The 24,564-nt window shown below is 42.5% G+C and overlaps 1 protein-coding gene and 1 pseudogene across 1 annotated transcript in view; one reads left to right on the top strand and one right to left on the bottom strand.

Annotated features, from left to right (window-relative positions):
• NUDCD3 (NudC domain containing 3) overlaps positions 1-24,564 on the top strand; it is a 106,772-nt gene that overhangs the window by 67,651 nt on the left and 14,557 nt on the right. The window contains exons 3-4 of the mRNA XM_003797576.3: positions 1,090-1,222; positions 12,101-12,244. Coding sequence (XP_003797624.1) covers positions 1,090-1,222; positions 12,101-12,244 — 277 coding nt within the window. The remainder of the gene's footprint in view (positions 1-1,089; positions 1,223-12,100; positions 12,245-24,564) is intronic.
• LOC111727727 lies at positions 5,266-5,351 on the bottom strand (annotated as a pseudogene).

Raw genomic sequence — 24,564 nt, 5'->3', positions numbered from 1 at the left:
GGATTCGAACCCGCCACCTTAGGTATACGTGGCTGGCGCCCTAGCCGGTTGAGCTATAGGCGCCGAGCCGAAATACTGTATTTTTTAACATCAACTTCTTGGTTAGGCCTATTTGCATCTGTGCTGTGTTTGTAAGAGGTGTCTACAATAGGATTTAATTGACAGGTATTTTTTAGGCTGTTTTGTTACATGTATTGTTTACCTCTTATTAGTGATACATACAATTTTAATCTAGTCCCTTTGGCTTTGCTTTATTTACTAGGAGAAACTAGAGGCTGGGGGTTGAATTAGGATTAAAGTTTAGCAGCTGCAGGATGAAATTGTTTTACCTTTTTTTGTTTTTGTTTTTAAAGATAGGCTCTGACAAGCAGTTTATAAGAACCAAGCACCCATGAGGCCAAGGCTTTTTTATTCAGATGGTCCCTATGGTTAATTAACAGACCTAGTTCTGAGTAATTGCAAAGGCTAGCAGACAAGCATATGCTTTGATTGTGGTCACAGACACTTTTCTTTTCTTTCTTTCTTTCTTTCTTTCCTTTTTTTTTTTTTTTTTTTTTTGAGCCAGAGCCTTAAGCTGGCCCCCTGGCTAGAGTGCCTTGGCATTGCAGCTCACAGCAACCTCCAACTCCTGGGCTTAAGCGAGTCTCCTGCCTCAGCCTCCCAAGTAGCTGGGACCATAGGCGCCGACCACAATGCCTGGCTATTTTTTGGTTGCAGCCGTCATTGTTGTTTGGCGGGCCCTGGCTGGATTCAAACCCGCCACCTTAGGTGTATGTGGCTGGTGCCTTAGCCGCTTGAGCTACAGGCGCTGAGCCACAGATACTTTTCTTAAACTCAAGTATATTGTACTTGGGTTTCTTCTCTATAGCTTTTACCTTGTCCAGTGATTTTCTGGGAAGACTGTGTAGGAGGGTCAGAAAGGAAATCACCCCCCAAAGAGGAAGTTTACAAATGCAAAAGCAGGTGAGCTTGAGCTGAAACTCAAGCTGGTCACTCTTTCAGGATATAGGAGTGGCATATGCCAGGCGGGTGGGTTCCTTTGGTCATGTCTGCCCGGCTGGCATCTTACTCTTTCTTATTCTTTCTCAGGATTCAGGAGCAGTTCCAGAAAAACCCTGACAGTTACAATGGTGCTGTTCGTGAGAACTATACCTGGTCACAGGACTACACTGACCTGGAGGTCAGGGTGCCAGTGCCCAAGCACGTGGTGAAGGGGAAGCAGGTAACTGCCTTGGGGGAGATGGGCATGGCTTCACCCAAGCTGGACTGAGCTGTTGCAAGACGGACTCAGCATCATTGAGGGAGGGTTTGGATTAACTGTAGGATGTGAGGTGTGTTCCTTCTTCTGCCCCAGGAGTGTGCTGTGTGTACCATCCTCGTTTCTATCCACTCTGTGAGGTCCTCCCAGCTGATCTGTGGAAATCTCCCTTAGGAGATAGTGAGCCCTGTTGTCACTCTGAGCAGCACTCAACACCAAGATGTGTATATGGCTCAGAAGAGAGAAGCCCATGGATTTGAGATACTGGCCTCTTTTACTCAGCAAACTCATAGACACTCTTGGGACTCCCATTATAGATGGGAGGCATCGATAGTCAAGGGAATACTCAGCCATTACCTTAGTGAAGTCTGCATTTTTCCTAAAGATTAAATCTACCTTCAGCTCCCTAAGAAAAGTCCTGGCAACTAAACTGTCAGTGATAGCTAGGATGCATCTGTCATGTAAGTTTCCTGGCTTTGCCAGCCCAGGGTCCAGTAAACTCATCTTAGACAAAGTGACACAGTGGGTACCACCTCCCTGTGTGTGCTGATGAGTTGTATATCACAGAAATGAAATGCTTATGATTTAATTCTCCAGGACCTTTAATCATGGCAGAAAGAGCAGTGGTTCTCAACCTTCCTAATGCCACAACCCTTTAATACAGTCCAAAGGGGTCACAACCCACAGGTTGAGAACCACTGTCTTAGAGCCTGTAGTCCTCCCAGGGCAGTGAGATGGCTGCATGAGAGGAAGGGAGAGACAGGCTTCCCTGTCCCTACGCCCTCCTTTCTAAGGTTAACTTGGGGTCCTTGGAGAGTATCTAGCCCTGCTAGGGCCAGCACCGTAGTATTGTTCTCTGTGCCTCTGCAACCTCTCAGGGCAAGATGGCTGGGCTAGTAGTTCATGCCACCCTCTGAGGACAGCTATGCCACTTCTCACAGGGTCCTCATGGAGAGCTTTCTCTTTTGGTGCTAGGTGCCAGGTACCATGCTAAGGCCTATCCCCCTCCCTCCCAAGAATAAACATAGAAGTGCTGCTGCTTCTTCATCCACACTCCTTTCACACCCCTGTAAGTCAAGACACCCCACTGAAGCCCCATCCAGTCCTGAGAGGCAAAGAACTCAGGTCACAGGACGAAGAGCATGTCCAGGCTGTGCAATGCAGTGCTCTTCTGTGGAGCAGGGATAGCCATGTCATGGTGTAGCTGTAGCATTCATGACTTGTGTTTCAAAAGCTTAAGGTTTCTGAAGCCTCCATTTAATGAGTTTGAGTGAATAGAAGTTTAATCTTTTAGTGGGAGAGAGATATTTACTCAAGGAACTTTGATAAGAATAATATTATCCTAGGTTATAAATAAGTAGGCTTCACTTTTATTTTAAAAAACCTCATGTAACAGTGCAAAATAGGAAATTACGTAATTCATTTCCACAATATGAAAAAAATTGATATATGCCAGAAACTGTATCCTTATTTCAATCTTCATGAGAACCTGCAGAGTAAGTATAATGTCATTCTATTTTATAAATGAGAAATTGAGGCCGAGAAAAGTTACTAAATTATCCAAGTTGACATGGAAAATCTATAGTATTGTCACCCTCATTATGCCTGGAACAGTAAGCACTCTAGATAAGTTTTTGAATGAATGCATGGCTGAATGAATGAAGTAGCAAAGCTGTCATTTGATTCAGGTGTGTCTGCTTCTAAAGCTCATGCAGTTTTTTCTGGGCCACACTCCTTACTTTATAAATACCAGTGTTGCTGGCATCTTAGAGAGAGAGAGACTGTTCAGGAGCATGTCCAGTCGAGTCGCATGTGTGTTCTTAGGAAGTGACTCACTCTGTACAGTGAGGGCAGCCTGGCTGGCACCCCACAGCCTTCATGGTGACAGTAAGACTGCCAGCCTTAATCTCAGTCCCTTCTGTGCCTCTCCGGTCCACATCTACTCCTCTTCCATCTCTCCCTAGCAGTCTGAGCTCCACTTGAAATAGGCAGACATACCCTGAACCTGCCATGTTATGCTCATTATTGGCCACCCAGCCTCTCTTCATCAGTGGCCCTCTCTGTCCCCGTAAAAAAAAAAAACAAACAAAAAAAACAACATTTAATCCATTTGTACGCTGCCATTTTCTTAATGGCATTATCCTCATAAACTTGGATTATATGTCCCTGATTTCACTTCTATTCTTGCCAAGTTTAACAAAAAATTTACAAGTGTTTGTTCATTGCTCTAGTTCAAGCTCCAACATTCTCATGAGGGCACATGAAAACATGCAATAACAATAATGAACAGAAGACACTACCACATGTCAACACAAACACAGCTGTGAGACACTGTATGCCACAGTTATGAAACCTTACCAAGTGGTTTGTAGAGTTCTGCCAATGTAAGTGCATGGTGGCAAGTTTGTGAACTTAATTGTCAGACCTCATATGTGCAGTTGCTATTATTGAAAGCTATATGTATTTCTAATTTCTGTAAGTATTACCTAATTGCCTTCCTTAGAGGTTATAGTAACTTACATGCTTATCAGCCATGTACAGGAGTCCTCGTTTTTCACAAAAATGTTATCAAACTTTTGGGTTTTGTAAGTTGAATAGGTGAAAAAAATAACATCTAGGTATAGTGTGAACTTATATTTCTATTGGAGTAAGGTGGCATATTTTTTTACATGTGCCTTTACTTTGAACTGGTATATCTTTGCCCGTTTTCTATTAGGTTGTTGCACTTTTTCTTACTGATTTGTAGGAGCTCTGTATATGTTAAGTATTAGAAAGATCAGACCTTTGTGATATATATCGCAGATCTGTTGTCCCTTTTTTTTGTTGTTGTTGAGATAGAGCCTCAGGCTGTCATCCTGGGTAGAGTACTGTGGTGTCACAGCTCACAGTAACCTCCAACTCCTGGGCTCAAGCAATTCTCCTGCCTCTGCCTCCCAAGTAGCTGGTACTACAGGTGCCTGTCACAACACCCACCCGGCTATTTTTTGGTTGCAGCCATCATTGTTTGGCAGGCCCAGGCTGGATTTCGACCTGCCAGCTCAGGTGTATGTGGCTGGCACCTTAGCCGCTTGAGCAACAGGCCCCAAGCTTCTTGTCACATTTTGTTATTAATCTTTTGGTTTATGTTTTTTCCTTGAAGAAACCTACTAGTATTTATGAAGTTGAATCAGTTAGTCCTTTTTTACTTTTTGGTGGCTTCTAGAATTAAATCAGAATTAGAAAGGAATAGGTTTCATTTTTGGTAGCATTTCTGTGATAGTTATTTGAACTTTTGCTGCCTTATAATCCAATTTGATCTTTTTACCCCATTAGAGTAGTTTTGTCTAAATTCTGCTAGTGGTTTCCAACATAATTGTTATGGAAATGATTTATTTTCCTCATAGAAAGCCCTTCTTGGCAATCTGAGCCTCTTTTGTTGAAAACAACAGCTTAGCACTATGAAGGTCACTTCTTGTTGACCTTCCTGTTAATGTAATATTAATATTGATTAGATAAAGACACACTAAAATGCAACTGTTAGAAAAATACAAGTGGAACCTGGAGGTGTGGTGGCTCAGGCCTATGATCCTAACACTTTGGGAGGCCAAGGCAGGAAGATTGTTTGAGGCCAGGACTTGGAAACTATCCTGGACAACAGTGAGTCTCTACAAAAAATAGAAAAATTAGCCAGGTGGTTGTCACTTCTATATTCTCTGCTATTTGGGAGGCTAAGGCAGGAGGATCACTTGAGCCCAAGAGTTTGAGGTTGCAATAAGCTATGATGATGCCATTGAACTTTAGCTTGGCAACAGGGTGAGACCCTGTCTAAAAAAAAAAAGCAGGTAGAACTTGAAATTGAATGAAATTAGAGAGAGATAACTAAAGCAAAAAGTAGACCCTAATGTTGATTCTTTTTTAAATTTTCTGAAAATTTTATTAGGCAATTTTTCAAATATACAGTACAGTTGAAAAAATTATATAGTGATCACCAATACACCCACCACATACATTTTATAATTTTCTTCTTCACATGTAGGGAATTTGTTCATAGGGAAGCCACACATTTTGTGTGCCCCTCATCACAATCACCCCAGATTCCTGTTGGGTGTGTCCTAATGTTGATTTTTAAAAATTATAATTGATACTCTGGTTTCTCTTCAGATTGTATAAATCTTTCACCTTTTAGTAAAAATTATAATTGAAAGAAATATTCTAGATTGTACACATCTGTTACAAATTGTTTATGTGGATAAGGGTAATATGGAGTGTTGGTGGAAAGTACTCTGGGTTTTAAATCAGTTCTTGTATTATAAATACAATTGTAAGAGCACGGTATGCTTAATAAATGTGGATATGTATTTTGGATTTATCTACACAAAGTGTACTTGCATGTGTATCTTTATCTTATTTGTTTGGTGAAGGGACATATTGCTCAGCTTGCTGGATAACGTTTCTGGTCCTAAAGGGACCTTGGTGGTAAGGGTTCTCCTCAGAACCTCAGGGTGACGATCTTTGGCCTATGAAGGCATTTCCCCAAACATAAATACACCAGGGATCTTTTCTCAAGTGGTCTCTACCTCTGTTCAGATTGTCTTGCTTGTCCTTCATCAGCATCTTGGGACTTGTGATGTGGGATGAGTCTGAAGAGAAGGATGTATCTCCATATTCTCCCCTGTGCACCCACGTGCACCTTGGTCTTTCCCTCTACCACCCACATATGGACATATGTTTTCAGTTCTCTTGGGTATATACCTAGGGGTGAAATTGCTGGATCATATGGTATCTCTATGATTAACTTTTTCCAAAATGCTGGCATCTTTTTATGAAGGTGCCAGAAATGTGTGAAGGTCCAAATTTCTCCATATCCTCATCAACACTTGTTCCTGTCTGTTTTATGTATTTATTTTTAAATGTAACTATCCTACTAGATGCAAAGTAGTATTTCCTTGTGGTTTTGATTTGCATTTCCCTCATGTTGAGCCTCTGTTCGTGTGCTCATGAACTTCTTTGTAAAAGTTCCTATCCAGTCTTCTGTTCATGTTTTAATTGGGTTGTCTTTTTATTGTTGAGTTTTAAGAGTTCTTTATATATTCTAGATACTACCTGTTAAATGCATGATTTGCAAATATTTTCTCCTATTATTAGTTGTCTTCAGTTTCTTGATAGTGTCCTTTGAAGAACAAGTTTTAGCTTTGATGAAGTCTAATTTATCTATTTTTTCTTTTGGTTGCTTGTACTTTTGGTGTTGTATCTAAGAAACCACTGTCTAATCCAAGAGCACAAAGATTTACTGTTATATTTCTTCTCAGAGTTTTAATTTTAGCTCTTGTATTTAAATCTTTGATATATTTTGAGTTGAAATGTCATGATGTGGTGTGAGGTAATGAGTTGAAATTTTATTTTATGGGATGAGGTAGTGTTATGGTTCAACTTCATTCTGAGGTAGTGGGCCAGTTTCATTCTGTTTTGTCATGGTACAATAGGTTGAAAAGACTATTTTTATTTTTCCACTATTGAATTGTCTTGGTACTCTACTCCCCCTTTTTTGTTTTGGTCCTTGACCCCCTCCCATTTTTTGTCTTGGTACTCTTGTCAAAAATCAACTGAACATAAATATATGGGGTTGTATTACTAGACTTTTAATTCTGTTCCATTGGTAAATACATATGTATGTCTTTTTTTTTTTTGCTACTGATTACAGTAGCTTTGTAGTAAGTTTTAAAATTTTTGTTCCTCGTTTCTCTTTTGCTATTCCTTCATTACTATTTACTTCTGTGTTAAAAACTCCATATATGGGCTTCCTTAGAGACAGATTTTATTGTATTCTTTCCCCTGTGTATATGGGCCATGCTTTCTTGTTTCTTGCAAGTCTTATAATGTTGTTGTTGTTAAGTGGATATTTTAAATAATAATGTAGCAACTCTAAAAATCAGATGCTCCTTTCTCTCCATGGTTGTTCGTTCTTGATGTAATTGTTTTTATTGTTTAATCACTAACTTTTCTCAACTAATTCTATAAAGTGTGTGTTCTTTTTTGCATGTGGCCAGTGAAGTCTCTATTTGGTGAGTTTAGTGGTCAGCTAAGTATTAAATGGAGAATTTCTTAAACTCCTGGGACTAGTAAATATGTCAGTCTTTGTGGAGGGGCTTCATGTACATATTGGAGCATGCAGCCTAGCAGTTGAAAACTCTGCCTAAGCCTTCACTTCCTGCTCAGGTAGAGTCAAAATCAGCTAAAGATGAGAGCTTAAGACCTTCTCAGGTTTCTCCTGAGCACGCACTGAACCCTGTATATTCCTTTCAAAGCCTCCACATATATTTTATTCCCTACGTTTTCCTTTGGCTTGCCTCAGTTGTTAGCCACCATGAACTAACTTTGGTTAAAACACTTGTCTATAATTGTTTTCAACAAATACTCCCCTGTGAAAAGGCTTTTCTGTGTCCAGTTAAAAATAGTCTTGTAAGCAGGGAACCATTGGACAAATCTAACAAAGACAGTTCTTTGGGATTGAAGCTTTCAAAGAAGTCTGGTTCTATTTTGCTCATCCTGATGCCTACTAGGCTACACTAAGAATGTGGGTTGCCAAGGGGCTGGAGGGTGGGGATGGGTCTAGGGCTTTAAAATATTAAAATGTCACAGAACTTGGGTTGTTTATTGAATTTATAGTTCCTGGGTTCCTGCAAACCTTTGGTTAGTTTCCAAAGTTCATAAAAGATTGGTTGATGATTTTTGCCCGTTTTTTGGTTGTTTTAATGGAGGAGAGCTCTTTTAGAGGCCTTTTCTTCACCATTTGTACTGGTAAAAGTCTGGTTTGGGAATTTCTTATATAGTTTTTATTTTCCTGAGGGTTCTTACTGCATTTTTATCTTGCTGTCAAAACTTTCATCATAACCTTAGAATCACCCGGACTCTCATTAATAGGATGCATTGTCTAGAAATCCCTTTCCAGAGCTTCAGTCTGGACTGGTTATCTCTAGTTCTGCATAAGTACCATCCTGGAACTTTCTTCCTGCACTTTGTGATTAAATGCACTGCTTTTTGGATCCAAGCTAGACATTCCTCTTTTTTAGTTTTCATCCTCATTTTGTTTTTCTCAAAGTGATATGTGGTAAGTGCAGAGTTCTTATATGTCTGAAAATATATTTATTTTAGTCTTTCACTAATTCTACAGTTGGATGTATACAGAATTCTATCTTAATAATTCTCCCCTTAGATTGAAGGCTTTTCTCTTGTCTTCTTACATCCAGTGTAATTGATTTTAGAAGTCTCTTCCATTTACATTCTTTGTGAGTAAACCTTTTCTCCTCCTCATTGGCACTTTTAGGACCTTTTTAAAAGCATTCAATGTTATGAAATTTCATGAGTTTATATAAGTCATCTTTCATTCATTCTGCTCTTTGTGGGTTTTCTCAACCTGAAAACATATTTTTCTTTAGCTGTGGAAAATGCTGTTATTACTGTCCTAAGTTCTGGAATGCCAGTTTTCTTAAATTGATCTCTGTTTCTATTTTGATTTCTTTGACTTCATCTTCCAGTTTTTCTATCGAAATTTTTATTTTAGCTACTATATTGTAAATTCTTATGTTTTTTCTTTTTGGTGTAATTGTTCTGTTTTCATATTTTATCCTGGTTCTATAAATACAGTGTTTTCTCAGATCTCTATGAAGATAAAAAATGGAAATATTTTAGAATATCTTTTTTTGCTTGCTTTTTTTCTTTTCCATTTGCTTGTTTTGGTTAAAGGAGCATTGAGGAATATCTTTTACCTACTTAACCTCTGTGATCTTTTTGTTTGTTTGTTTTGTTTTGTTTTGTTTTGAGACAGAGTCTCAATATGTCACCCTCAGTAGAGTGCTATGATGTCACAGCTCACAGAAACCTCAAACTCTTGGGCTTAAGTGATTCTCTTGCCTCAGCTTCCTGAGTAGCTCGGACTATAGGTGCCCACCACAATGCCTGGCTATTTTTTTGTTACTGTTGTCGTTGTTTAGCAGGCCCTGGCCAGGTTTGAACCTATCAGCCCTGGTGCATGTGGCTAGTGCCCTGACTACTGAGCTGCAGGCGTTGAGCCTGTTTTTGTTTTTTTACCTGTCTTTTCATGTGGCTGTTTTTTCTCTTAAGATGCAACTCTCAATTCCCTAGTTTTTTAAATAAAATAATTTTTTTCCTCACTCTCTTAAGTTAGGGACAGTATTAATGGATTTCTCCACTGTGTCTGAGGTCTGCTCCTCCCAGCACCACTGAGAACTGAGTGTTTTGACCAGTCAGCTTTGCTTTTCAGGGCATGGGGCCTTGGCTGTCTTAATGCTTGAGTGAGCAAAACTTGACTTGGGGTATGGGCATCCTCATCAGGCTCCTCAGCCTGCTGGTCACTGTCTTTGGAGCAAGGCTCTCCCTTGCTGTGTAGCAAACAGCAGGATATATATTTCCTTTGATTGGGCTTAGAGAGGCATAGCTGGTTCCCATATGTGCCACTATTCTCCTTGCTTCTGTCCTCTTTACTCCCAACCAGAGCCCCTGTAGCTGTGGCTTCCATATGTCTCTTGCCTTGTAGGATTTGTCCCCCATTCCTCTCCTCTTCCTCCTAATGTTGACATCCTATCTGTTCCTTACTTCACACGTTCCCCTTTTCACTGTTTGGGGTTTTTCTCTTTGTTTGTCATTTCTGCAGGTCAGAGGAAGTCAAAGAGATGAATACCTGCCTATTCCCAGTGTGATGCCTGCAATTGGCATCCCAGAAGTATCTCTTGTCTGATTTTCTCCCTTGATGAGTTGGTTCATCCCTATGGGTAGGCAGTGTGAGAAGCTTGCCCAAATTCGGAAAGTATCATATTATGTAAAGCTGGCTGGGAGAATTATATTTGTTAAGTAAGCTTGTTTTGGCTCAGTGCCCATGCTCAGTGGTTAGGGTACCGGCCACATACACTGGGGCTGGTGGGTTCAAACCTAGCCTGGGCCCACTAAAAGCAAGGATGACAACTACAACAAAAAAATAGCTGGGTGTTGTGGTGGGCACCTGTAGTCCCAGCTATTTGGGAGGCTGAGGCAAGAGAATCACTTAAGCCCAAGAATTTGAGGTTGTGACCTGTGACACCACAGTACTCTACAAAGGGCAACAGAATGAGACTCTGCCTCAAAAAAAAAAAAAAAGTAAGCTCATTCTTGGGAGGCCAGGACTAAAGAGGATTGGCCCTCGATGTCAGGTTTCCATAGCATACAAGTTCATGGTTAGGCATGATTTAGTCCAGCATGTGTCTGGATCCTTCTAGGAGTGAGTGGGGCCATGGTCACATTTGCTTGTATTCCTCTTGCTATTAGAAGGTAGGGAGCAAAGCTCATTTGTCCCCATTGCTGGGCAGGACCAGCCAAATAGGCAGACTTTTCCATGGTAAATTCTCCCATGAAAGGTCAGTGCAAGTCTCATGGGAGGATGCCTCCTTAAAGTGTGCTTCTGAACCTGCTGGTGAGTCCCATGGCCAGTGGAACATCCAGGCTGTATCCACTTGGTAGGCAGTGCCGCCAAGTGCCACCTTGTGCCCTTCACTGCATAGCCTAGAAATCCTTTTTCACTTAGGCTGAACTGCCTGGCCGTGGTGGCTCATTGATTCTTCCATTTCCTTTTTAGATTTATGAATATTTAAACCACAGTTAGGTTGTGGTATTCAATTTCATTGGCAAATACTAAACTCTGATTTGAAAAATCTGTAACTTTGAGGGCTTTTTTCTTTAGGGGGTTTTCTTCAATCATTTTATAAGCATTTAATGAGCCCTCTACTTAGTGACATGGGAGAGTAGCCTCCAAATTGTTCTGATTCCACACTCCAATTAGAAAAATGTAAGTACTGGCTCCAGTGTTTATTAATGTATATATTATGCAAATGCTATTGTAAAATATTTTTACATTACAAAACATTTTAGAATTTAAAAAGAGTAAATGAAACAAAATGTAAATAAGAGTTCTCTTTCTTTCGTTTTGTAATAACTGACCTTATGAACCTCCTGGGGTACACGCACTCTGCTTTGGCATCTGTTGGCTGGGTTGAATGGTATGTGGAATGAAGTAAAGGGAGAACTGTGCTCTCAGCAGCCTCCTGTCTAGTTTTAGAGACAGACAAGTGGGGGCAGTTATTCCTAGAGCTGTGAGGAGGGTACACAGGCAGTCTTTGCCCAGGACTGGCTCTGAGGGAGGAGGGTAGACTGAATCTTATAGAGCCTGGATTTCTTTTTATTTTTTTATTGTTTGGCGGTTTTTGGCTGGGGCTGGGTTTGAAGCCACCACCTCTGGCATATGGGGCCGGTGCCCTACTCCTTTGAGCCACAGGTGCCGCCCTAGAGCCTGGGTTTCTAAATGAGCCAAGACAAAATCAAAACCAAGGAACCTCTCTGGGTCTCTATGACTGAGTTATAGTCACAAAGCACTGTGGTGGCTCATGGAAGGAAGAGGCAGTGCTTAGCTCTTACCTAGCAGTCCAGGGGTGGGCAAATTGGGTATGTGACTGCTAAGTGATCTTAGTTGCTGTCCAGGGCTAGGCTCCTTCATCTTCCACATGGCCACAAGGGAAAGGTAGGGGGAAGCACCCACCCCGCCTCCCTGTCTCCTCTGCTTGCCTTCTGCTGTGAGAATTGATCTCCCCTAACTGAAGAACAGAGAAGAGATTTGGGTAGAAACCTAACAACTTCCACCACAGCGTCTTACATTACTAGTTTCCAAGTACATTTACCTGAAGGAGCCAGGTGTTGTGATTCCCACAACAGTGTTGTAGTATGCAGTCAGGTACCCTGGAAACCATCATCCCTCCCACCATATAGCATATCAGTGGTCATCCTCACAGCTGAGATGATTTTCTTCTGTTGTGTTCCCAGGTCTCGGTGGCTCTTAGCAGTGACTCCATCCGTGTGGCCATGCTGGAGGAAAATGGGGAGCGTGTCCTCATGGAAGGGAAGCTCACCCATAAAATCAATACCGAGAGTTCTCTCTGGAGCCTCGAGCCAGGGAAGTGTGTTTTGGTAAGTGTGGGCACCTATGTGCAGAGCTCCCAGGTAGACTTCAAACCTGCTGGGGTGCCCCTTTTGACCAATGAATTTCTTCACAGTTGAGTAGTAATATTAATTTCAGCACTTTGGGGTAGGATTTTGTCAAGCACACTGCTTAGGGTGCATTTTCATGGGCCCTTGAGCCTTGCTTGGCCCCTTGACATCCTGGTCATTTCTGAGAACTTCATTCTCTTTTTATCTAAGGCAAAAACAAATAAATTGAAAATGAAAAAAATGGGTTGATTTTTCACAGATGCCAGTCTGGAGAATGCAGAGTTAATACATTCAGACAAATGGGTTCATTTGACCCAGTGGCTCTCCTCACCCAGCTGTTGGCTAGGCTTAGGTCAGAGTTCATGACAGTGAGATTAAGGTGTGAAGTCAAATGAATAGCTCACATGTTACCAGTTAATAGACTCTCACACATTGGGTGGCACACCTGGGCCAGACCTTTTGGTGGGCCAGTCCCCTTTCCCCTTTGAGAGCTTATTTTCTTTTCTTCCTTTTCCCCCCTCCCCTCCCCTGTTTTTTCTCTTCCTTTCTTTAAAAAAAAGAAAATAGCCTGGGTTTCATTATGTTGCCCAGGCTGGTCTTGAACTCCTAGTTTCAAGCACTCCTCTCACCTTAGCTTCTTGAGTAGCTGGAATTACAGGTGTGTGTTCCACTGCACCTAACTTTATCCCATGCTAGGCTTTGAACTCTGTCAGTGGTGACTCTTGTTGGTGCCCAAGTGGCAGCCTTCTACAGAAAAATTAAGGTGTAGCATATTTTGAACTAACTTGTTTCTTCTTTCCTCCTACTGAGGGACTTAATGCAGGGCATGATAAAACGGTTAAAGATTTAAGAAAAGAAAAAAAGTGTTCGGTCTTTGGACAGAAAGCTTTGGAATTGTATACAGACATGTTCTTCACTTGTGTAATACATAAATATGTTTCATTTTGTATAAGACATGCTCAGTGAGGGCAGACTTCTCTCTGGGCTGCCCTGGCCAATGCTGACGGTCAGGCAGATGCTGCCCAGACCCACAGAAGCTCTGCCCTGGTTGCTCCCATTCATGATTAGAGGAACATTTGGGCAAGGGACTGAATGGAGATTACTTTGTCAGTGTCATGGGAACCTGAACCAGTCTTAACCTTGGTCTCACTGTCAGTCCTAGAAGGTGGAGCTCACTTGGGGCTGCAGGTAAGGCAACCTTTGCACAGACAGCATGCTCCTTGGTGCTGCCATGGCCCTGACCACTCCCTCTCCTTGTGAGTGTTTCATCCTAAACAGGGTCTTCTGAGGCCCCACATGTGATGTGTGGAGTTTCTGGCAGTAGGGCTGGGTTTGGGCTGTCCTTGGTTCTGATTTGCCTGGCCACCCAGGGTCCACCTCTGCTGATGGCCAGTGATAGATGTCAGTAGTTCTTGTTCCAAATCTTGCTCTGTTGTGCTTTTCCTGCTGGGTGCCATTCAGCAACCAGAGACTGGACAAGTGCTGTTCTCCTGACTGTGAATGCTGTAACAAATTCGCCATTACCTGGCAGCTTAGTCCCTTGTCCCTTCATTCCCAGCATATAAATCTTGTGCATTAATCACACGTCATGAAACCTTTTCAAAGTTGTGGGCACTTGTGAGTACCACCAGTTCCTTTCCTTTGTATCATATTTGATATTTTCAGATGTCAAGGCCTCTAACATGGCCTCTGCTTCACTTGAGCTTCACATAGTTGTAGAGGTATGAGAGCACGAGCAATGGCTAGCTTACCCCTTGCAGGTGCAGCCCAGCTTCTATAGCTGCTGGACTGTACTGGGGTCCTGTAATCTGGGGTATGCTGTCTCCATGGACTGAGGTCAGTGACAGCCCTACCTTAAAACACTGGCCTTGACTGTCCTGCTGTCCACTGTTTGAACTCAGTGCAGAGTGGCCAGTGAATCTCCATTATCTCATGTGGGTTTCCTCTGAGTAGGGAGCTCTTGATGAGCCTTCACACGTGGTCTGGTTGTACATTATAGAAGCTTTGACACAGAAGCCAGCAGCCTTAGTCACTGGTCTCTGAGCCACTGTATTAAGAATCAATGTACCAGTGATTTCTTTTACATTATAATATTTCTGTAGATATGTGGTTATTACTGCCTAGCTATCCTCTTAAGGATTTATGTTGGTAGAGGTGACCCTGACTACTTTATGGATATTCCAAAGCTATGTTACTTTTTTACACTTGTAAGTACAGATATCAGGAGAATAGGGACATGACTAGTGGCCCCAGCAATAACTTCTTTTAATGATGGCCACCATTCATTGGACATGTGCTCTATGTGAGGTGCCTTACAATGCTGCATAATTCTCTGTAAACTAATTTACACATTGGAACATTGAGGCGCTAAGACAGTGGTTCTCAACCGTCCTAATGGCGTAACCTTTTAATATCATTCCTGTGGGTCGCAACCCACAGGTTGAGAACTGCCGCTCTGAGAAGATAAGTAGCTTGCCCACATGGTGCTAGTCCACAAACCCATACCAGCCTGGTTCTAGAGGGCTTTTTGGTTTGCTCTGAGGACTAGGAGTGCCTGGTGAAGCCTTGGGCTATGGAGCTAGGAAGGTTCCTTGGAGTAGAAAGTGAGGAAGGATGAATGCTGGTGCCAGTGTGGGTTTCAGAGGCTTCCTTGTGTCAGGTAAAGGTGAGGAGCAGCCACCAGGCAGGTTGAGGGCCCTGTGCCACATCCCACTCTTATACTAGGGTACCCTGAGCCACGATGTGCCCCTCCATAAACCTGTCCCCACTTGTGTGTTCTGCTAAGTCTAGGTTTTACTTGTGCCCTAGAAGCCTTTCGTTTTTGTAGTTTGCTTTAGCTAAGCACCTGCTACTTAGGGTTTATAGAGAAAAAGCAGTGCCAGCTATAGACACGAGGGGCGCTTGTTCTTACCCACGAATGTGGCTTTGGTATGTTCTCTGCTAACTCTGCAGTGATAGGGCAGGGGTAGAATAGAAAATTCCTCTAGAATTGAGGTACTACATGTGTAGTAGTAGTCCCTTCAGTGCCTTTGTTATCAGAAGATGGCTTTGCATTCCCAACACAGCTTTACTTGTGAGAAATCCAGTCCCTGGGTAAAGAGGAAGTGTGTGGAGTATTGCAGTCCTCTCCCCACAGTGCTTCCGTGCAGGGATCTGCCAGCCCCCACCCCCCCACACCATGTAGCCTCTAGTGTAATAAATCAGAGTGTATCATAGAAACATTACTTTTTATGGGAACTAGGGGGTTTGTGCTCGATTTATTTATTTACTTGTGACCTTTTGGGGCCATGTTTTTTCTCTGATTACATATCTGAAATAATAATTGTAAATGAGTAAGCAGATTGCTTTGATCATGAAGATCTTGTTTGCCTTCTATTTGCCACATGGCATCTGCTATGTGGAACTTGGTGCACTGTGTCCCTTGAGCTTCTAGACACAGGAAGGGGTTACATGCAAACCAAGGGGCCTGGCTTTAGGTCTTCACCCACTGCCAGCCAGCTACCTTTCTTCGGGTCATCATCTTAGCTTTGTTGGACTTCTATTTCCCATCCTTTAGACGATGCCAAGAATCCTAGTCTGGTTGATCTCCAAATGTTGGTTTCTTACCATTAAATGCCCAACCCTATGCAGGCACTGGGAGTAACTAAGGAAAGTAAGGTGAGGGCTTTGGTCTAAAGGGCTCAGAAGATGTCCTGTGAATGTAGCCTTACTTGGAAGAAGGATCTTCACTTATATAAGTTAAGGATCTTAGTCCTCCTGGATTATCTAGGTGGGCCCTAAATCCAGTGACAGCTGTCCCTTATAAGGCACAGAAGAGGCCACAGATGGACACAGGAGAGAGGAAGCCATGTGAAGATGGGGTAGAGAGGGAGTGATGCAGCCACAAGCCCAGGGACAGCTGGAGCCACCAGAAGTTGGAAATGGCAAGAAGGATCCTTCCCTGGCCCTGCTGAAACCTTGATTTCAGAGTTCTATCCTGTAGAACTGGGAGAGAATGCATTTGTGTTGCTTTATGTCCCTCGTCTATGGTTCTTTGTTACGGCAGGCAGGGCTACCATCACAGTACAGCTGTGCCACCCAGCATCATGAGACATAGAAAGAGGGCTTGCACCCTGAGCCCTGCTACTGGCCCCGCCCCCACCCTCCCACCCTCAAACTCCTTTGTTAGAGTTTCTGACCTTCTGACCTCTCAGCAGGCCAGTGCAGACATACCTCTCGCCTCCTAGCACCCTCCTCCGCCCCCCCCCCCCCAACCTCCTCTCTGTGCTGTGGATCCCACATCAGCCAGTCAGGGCAGGCAGGGGTGGCAGCTAAAACTGTATGACAGTTCTTGCCTGCCTCCCTCCCTTCTCCCTCCCTCCCACACTTGAGAATGTTAAATGAGACTTCTTGACTCAGGCAAGCTCCTTTCTTGGTTACGGAGATGTAAAATCGACCATGGCAATGCACCAGCTCTTTTTCCCGATGCCTTGATGCCTAGTTCGGAGTCAGAAGCATGGAAGTTGGCTTGTGCATTGTCCTCATTTCTTCTTGCAGTCAGGGTAGCCGACAGGCTGCCCTCTGCACTGTCGTAGGCAGAGGCAGGCAGGCAGGGCTGCTCTCTGCTGCAGGGGCTCTTGGGCATGCCTCTGTTGGAGTGTGATTGTCACTGTGTGTGAGTTGAATGCCATTCCACATACAAGTCACTGAAAAGCAGTGAAATTGCACTGAAATATTCTCTGAGGTTTACACTTTGAAGCTCAGGCTTTAAAACTCACTGTAGTGTATTTGTTTATGATTTTTGAACCTTGTGAGTGATTCTGTACAAGCTGCATCCACCCTACCTCTTAATTTAGATTATTATTTCTCAGAAGTGGAATTCCAGGATAATTACAGTCCATTAGCTGTGTGCTGTGGTTCTCCCTGGAGGATGAATTGTTTCAAGGGTGTTGGCAACAGTAGTGGACTTTTAATTTTCATTTATTGTTGCTAGGTGATCTAGATACTGTCATTTGTTCCTCTTGGAACAATCATGAGGATGAATGGTTTATTGTGTACTTTTTTTTTTTTGAGACAGAGCCTCAAGCTGTCCACCTGGGTAGAGTGCTGTGGCATCACAGCTCACAGCAACCTCCAACTCCTGGGCTCAAGCGAGTCTCCTGCCTCAGCCTCCCAAGTAGCCGGGACCACAGGCGCCCGCCACAACGTCCAGCTATTTTATGGTTGCACCCGTCATTGTTGTTTGGCAGGCTGGGCTGGATTCGAACCCACCACCTTAGGTGTATGTGGCTGGCGCCTTAGCCACTTGAGCCACAGGCACCGAGCCGTGTACTTTTCCTTGTTAGTGAGCTGCCATCCTGAATCTTGGCAACCTTTTGTAGCCTGGTGAGGCTGTCCTTATGGATTACTTAACATACTTTTTGATAAATTCAGAATGGAAACTGCAGATTAAATTACTTTAGCATTTTTGGCAAGAGTGCAAAGCCTGGAAATTAGTATGTGAAATGAAATGTAAACCCTCAAGCCTTCAGTGTAAGTGATGTCCCTGGGGAGCGCCCACCTGCTTTTCAGGGGGTTCAGAATGCTTCCCATCTATTCTAGTAGGACGACTAAATTCAACAGAAGGCAGTAGCCTGAGGCAGCCTGTCCCAGTGAAGGTGGAAGGAATGTGCCAGCAGAGCCAAGCTGGCCTAGGCTGTTTCTTTGTGGGTGAGGCAGGCTCCTCCTTTCTGTGCAACAAGAAGACAGGGAACATAGCTCAGCGTCACTTTATTGTTCCTCTCCTTGGAGCACATGGACCTTCCAACCATACCCAGACCATGGCACGTTCTGTTGACATTAAAAACTGGGAGATGGCCCATAACAGAGCTGATTTATGGCATGTCCTGCAGTCAGATTTACCCCAGTATGGCCCACATTCCCCCAGCAGCAGGTGCTGAGTGGGTGCCCTAGACCACCTCCATATTCTGTCGTCTCACCCCATTATCTGCCTTCGCTCTGAGGTGCCTTCCCGGAAGGAACATCCCACAACATTTCCATAAGTCTCATTGGCCCAAGCTTGATCACACGGGCAGCTGTGAGGAGTAAACTCGTCCTCACTGGGCACATTGCTTCCCTGAATAGAAATGAGGTTCCGTTACTAAGGAAGGAAAGGGATATAAATGTGGGTGAGTCATCGGCACAGATCGGGGGATGCTGAGGTAAGTTTATTCACGTTGAGGTTGAAGTTTCCATGAGGACATATTGGGAACACTGTTCAGCCTGCAGTCCGGGGTTCCTCAGATAAATAGATTATAGGTTTGGGACTGGGTAGATAAAAGAGGAAAAGAGGAACCTAGAGCATCTTGTTATGCTAGAAAGTGAGAATGTGCCAAGGAAATGATGGGGTGCAACAGGGTCACAGTAACCTCCACCAACCTTGTCTGAGACCATCTGAAATCAGCATAATTAAGGATGATGAGTTATAAGCCATTGAAGGGTCAGGAATCCAAGAGTCAGTGCTTGACAACAAATAGATAAAAGAAGATACTTGCTTCAATAAAGCACTTTAGCCACTGGTCTATGCAGAGGCACTGGAACGAGAAAGTCCAAGGGTTCTGTGAAGGACAGTATTTGTAAAACAGTAACTAGAGTGGAGAGGTCAGACTTCCTCTTGGCCAAGTGACCTAAATGAACACCTACCCACCAAGGGATGTGGGCATTGTGTGCCTGTAGGTAGAACATGTGTGCATCCTGGGCCTGCATGCTTGAGTTAGGAGGGGACACCAAGGAAAGAGAAATACTGTAGAAGTGTCCTAGATTAAAGGTGACAAGACCTCCAAGATACAGTGAGGACCCTGGACTGAACCCTGTTCTGTAAAACATAAAAGGACTTTCTTATCCTTAAGAAGGAAATTGGGGCAGAGGATCATGGTGGATGCAGATTTCTCTTAAATGCTTCAGAGAAGATACGTTATCACATACACGCAGTATACATACATAACAAGGGAATTGTATGCAGATACACAGCTGCTTAACTCCTGTGTGGATATCTTTCTGCTTATCTTATTCTAGCAACTTTAAGCTTGAAGTTATTTCCAAGTAAAACATTAAAAAAATGTGACAACCACTAAGCACATGAGAAGCTCAACATCATGAGTCACTAAGGAGACTGCAACTCAAAACCACAGTGAACCAGACATAGTGGTTCACACCTATAACCCTGGTACTGAGAGGCTGAGGCTGCACGATTGCTTGAGGCCAACATAGCGAGATTCTGTCTCTTATTAAAAATAGGAAAAAAAGTAACCCAGCATGGTGGTACACCCTTGTTATCCCAGCTACTCAGGAGACTGAGCAGGAATATTGCTTGAGTATAGAAGTATGAGGCTACAATGAACTATGATGACACCAGTGTACTCTAACCCAGGCAGTAGAGCAAGATCTTGTCTCAAAAACAAAACCCCAAAACTGTACAGTGAGATGCTTCTTGACACCTATTAGAATAGCTGGATTAGAGGGGCAGTCAGTCCTTTCCTGTGCAGCTGGCAGGGTGCAGCAGAGCATACAGTCTGGACAGCAGCTGGCACCACAGGTACCAACACAAGCACTCCTAGGTATTTACCAGGAAGCGTAAGCACATGGATATTTACAGCAGCTCTGTTCAAAACTAGTGATCTTGGAAATGCTCACGTGTCCATGAACAAGTACATGGCCCGCCCATGTAGTGGAGCATGGTGCAGCCAAGTGTCAGAGGGCCCATGCTCAGAGCAGGAAACCAATACATGCTATGTGATTCTGTGTGTGAAATTCTGAACACAGATACCCTGGGTGGCAAATGACCATCACAGGCAGAGGGTAACGGGGCCTCTCTGGTATGGGTTGATTGTAGTGGCAGCTCATGGATATGTAACTTCAAAAGGGTGAGTTTTCCTGTGCGCAAACTATTCCTCCTCCACAAACCCAACTTTTAAAAAAGTAATACAGTGTTAAAAATCAAAACTTAATGTTAAACCATCAGACTGCTTTATCCCAGTACCCTTTACAGAGGGTACTGTGAACTCCATCCCGAGAACATTTGACCTGTGTTTTCTTGGCACTGCACACCATACCAGCTGTCAAAAGTTGGCCCCGCAGGACTTGTGTGCTGTGTACCATCCAGTGGTTTTGAAGGTTGAGTAACTGAAGTCACATCTGAGGTCTCACAGAAGTACTTCAAGAAAAGTGGTTAAATGTGGGAGATGCTAGTGGAAAACAGGTACAAATTAAACCAGTTTATAAAACATGAGGACATAAAGAAACTTGGCAGCTAAAAGACTTACAGGGCCTGGGGCTGTTTAAAAAAAAAAACTGCAGTTTGAGAAGGAGAAAGAGGTGGGAATCTGCAAGTGATGGTTATAGGCTCATAGTGAGACACAGAGTTCTCTAGAGAAAGTGTGGACAGGGCCTCCAAGTAAGTTAAGAATGATGTTAGAGTGCCTGTAATTACCATGTTGGTAATATCATTAATCTCACTCTTTTTACTGGAATTCTCTTCCTTCTCATCCTTAGAAAATAGAGTAGAAGATATTCTAAGAGGGCCTAGTAAATACTTACCAAAATTTTGCAAATGAGACGTTGGTCTTCCAGAGACTTTACAAGAACCTCTATAGAGGACACCTTGGGTCTTGTCTGCTTTCTCAGTGCTAAAGGCAGGGTGCTGGGTTACAGAGCAGTGTCTGCAGGCCTGTTTGCATGTGGTCAGGTTAAAGGACCAGTGGTGCCACACCTCTGAGGATGGTTGTAATCAAAAAACAGAAGATAACAAGTGTCACTGAGGATATGGAAAAATTGGAACCTTTGTTCATTGCTGGTGGGAATGTAAGTGTTGCAGCTGCCATGGAAAACAGTATGGTGGGCCCTCAAAACGTTAATTATAGAACTACCATATGACCTAGCAATTCCACTCCTAGGTAAATACCCCAAAGAATTGAAAGCAGGGACTTGAACAGATCTTTGTATGCAAATGTTGATAGCAGTATTAAATGGATAAACATACATAATTTAGCCTTAAAAAGGTATGAAGTTCTTTTTTTCTTTTTTCTTTTTGTATGTGTGTGGGGTGGTTTTTTCTTTTGCTTTTCCCCCATGCCCAGCTGTTTTATTTTTTTGTAGAAGTGAGGTTTTTTTATTTCGCTGAGGCTGAAAAAGGAATGAAGTTCTGATTCATGCTGCAACATAGATGAACATTGAGGATATTGTGCTTAGTGAAATAAGCCAGACACAAAAAATAGATACTGTGTGATTGTATTTGTGTGAAATGTCCAGAGCAGGCAAATCTGTAGGTACAAAATTATTAATAACTGCCAGGGGCTGGGTGGAGGGGTCCATTTGGGGAAACGGCAAAATGAGGATTGACTGTTGACCAGGTATAGGGCTTCTTTTGGGGGCGATGAAATGTTTTAGAACTAGATAAAGGTGATGATTGCACACCATTGTGAAGGTACTAAATGCCACTTCAGTGGCATTTTCAGAGGCGAATGGGTTTTTGTTTGTTTGTTTTTTATTGTTGGGGATTCATTGAGGGTACAAAAAACCAGGTTACACTGATTGCATTTATTAGGTAAAGTCCCCAAAAGGTGTGGCATACACCAAGGCCTCACTCAGCGGTAAATTTTATGTTATGTAAATGTGGCTTTAATTTAAAAATTTTTTAAAACAAAGTGGGCTCACATCACCAGGTGATGTCTTTGTGGGAGGATGGCCATCTTGGAGAGTACAGGTAGCTAGTAGCCATGTGTGGCAGTGAGCGAGCACTTCCTCACATGAATGAGGAACTTAATTTTAAATTTTAATTTAAAAACCTATAACTCTCTACATGTCCACAGGTGGCCTGTTAGATATTGGAAAACATTTAAGTATTTTGGGCATTTTAATCCATTTCAATTGTAAATTTTGTGAAATTTAAATACAGATCAAATATTTCTGATTAAAAAGTAGCGCAGGACTCATTTTGGTTTCTTTAGTTTTTTGTTTTTTTCTTTTTTAAAATTTATTGTTGAGGATTCATTGAGGATACAAGAAACCAGGTTTCACTGATTGCATTTGTTAGGTAAAGTCCCTCTTACAATCGTGTTATGCCCCCAAAAGGTGTAGCACTCACCAAGACCCCACCCCCCTCGCTCCCTCCCTCTCTCTGCTAATCCCTTCCCCACTTCTCCCTCCTTTTTCTTTCTGCTCTCCCCCTCCCCTTGTCATTAATTGTACTTATATCAAAATTGAGTACATAGGATTCATGCTTCTCCATTCTTGTGATGCTTTACTAAGAATAATGTGTTCCACTTCCATCCATGTTAATACAAAGGCTATAAAGTCTCCATTTTTTTTTTAATGGCTGAATAGTATTCCATGGTGTACGTATACCACAACTTGTTAATCCATTCCTGGGTTAGTGGCATTTAGGCTGTTTCCACATTTTGGTGATTGTAAATTGAGCTGCAATAAACAGTCTAGTGCAGAATCATTTTTTCCAAGTCTTGAAAGTACGATGTTGGTATTTTAAAAGAGATGGCATTGAATAGGTAGATTGCTTGGGAAGTATGGACATTTTAACAATGTTGATTCTTCCCAGCCATGAGCATGGTATGTTCTTCCATTTGTTAATATCCTCTGCTATTTCCTTTCTTAGGGTTTCATAATTTTCTTTAGAGAGGTCCTTCACCTCCTTTGTTCGTTATATTCCTAGGTATTTCATTTTCTTTGAGGCTATGGTGAAGGGAGTTGTGTCCTTAATTAGCCTCTCATTTTCGCTCTTATAGGTGTATACAAAGGCTACTGACTTATGGACATTGATTTTATATCCTGAGACATTACTGAATTTTTTGATGACTTCCAGGAGTCTTGTGGTTGAGTCTTAGGGATTCTCTAAGTATAAGATCATATCATCAGCAGAAAGGGAGAGTTTGACCTCCTGTGCTCCCATTTGGATGCCCTTTATTTCATTGTATTGGCTAGAACTTCCAGCACTATGTTGAATAGTAATGGTGACAAAGGACAACTTTGTCTGGTTCCAGTTCAGAGAGGAAAAGTTTTCAGTTTTACTCCATTCAGTAAAATATTAGCTGTGAGTTTGTCATAGATAGCTTCGATCCGTTTCAGAAATGTGCCACATATGCCTATACTCTTCAGTGTTCTAATTAGAAAAGGGTGCTGGATTTTATTGAATGCTTTTTCTGCATCTATTGAGAGGATCATATAGTCTTTGGTTTTACTTCTGTTGCTATGGTGAATAACATTTATAGATTTGCATATATTAAACCAACCTTGCATCCCTGGGATGAAACCTACTTGGTCATGATGTATGATTTCTTTTGATGCTAAGCTATCATCTATTGGCTAAGATTTTGTTGAGAATTTTTGCATCTATATTCATTAGTGAAATTGGTCTGAAATTCTCCTTTTTAGTTGGGTCTTTTCCTGGTTTTGGTATCAGGGTGATGTTTGCTTCATAGAATGTGTTGGGGAAGATTCCTTCCACCTCAGTTTTTTGGAATAATTTCTGGAGTACGGGAATAAGCTCTTCCTTGAAGATTCGATAGAATTCTGGTGTGAAGCCATCTGGACCAGGGCATTTTTTTGTTGAAAGTTTTTTTAATTGTTTTTTTAATCTCAGTGCTTGAAATTGGCCTGTTCAGGAGCTCTATTTCTTCTTGGCTAAGTCTAGGGAGAGGGTGTGATTCCAAATATTGATCCATTTTCTTCCCATTGTCAAATTTCTGGGCATAGAGTTTCTGGAAGTATTCAGAGATGATCTCTTGTATCTCTGTGGCATCAGTTGTTATTTCCCCTTTATCATTTCTGATTGAGGTTACTGGAGATTTTACTTTTTTATTTCTAGTTAGTCTGGCCAAAGGTTTATCTATGTTATTTATTTTTTCAAAAAACCAACTCCTTGTTTCATAAATTTTCTGATTCATTCTTTTGTTTTCAATTTCATTGATTTCTGATTTAATTTTGGATATTTCTTTTCTTCTGCCGGGTTTAGGCTTAGATTGTTCTTCTTTTTCCAATTCCATCACATGGCTTTTGAGTTTGTTGATGCGCTGTCTTTCTGTTTTTTGCATGTAGGCATCTAAAGTGATAAATTTTCCCCTCAGGGGGCGGCATCTGTGGCTCAGTGAGTAGGGTGCCGGCCCCATATACAGAGGGTGGCAGGTTCAAACCTGCCCTGGCCAAACTGCAGCCAAAAAATAGCCGGGCGTTGTGGTAGGCGCCTGTAGTCCCAGCTACTTGGGAGGCTGAGGCAAGAGAATCGCTTAAGCCCAGGAGTTGGAGGTTGCTGTGAGCTGTGATGCTACAGCACT

Source organism: Otolemur garnettii, unplaced genomic scaffold (genome assembly GCF_000181295.1).
Source record: "Otolemur garnettii isolate 467f Iridium unplaced genomic scaffold, OtoGar3 scaffold00119, whole genome shotgun sequence".
NCBI lineage: Eukaryota > Metazoa > Chordata > Mammalia > Primates > Galagidae > Otolemur > Otolemur garnettii.
This window is presented reverse-complemented; position numbering and strand designations above follow the sequence as displayed.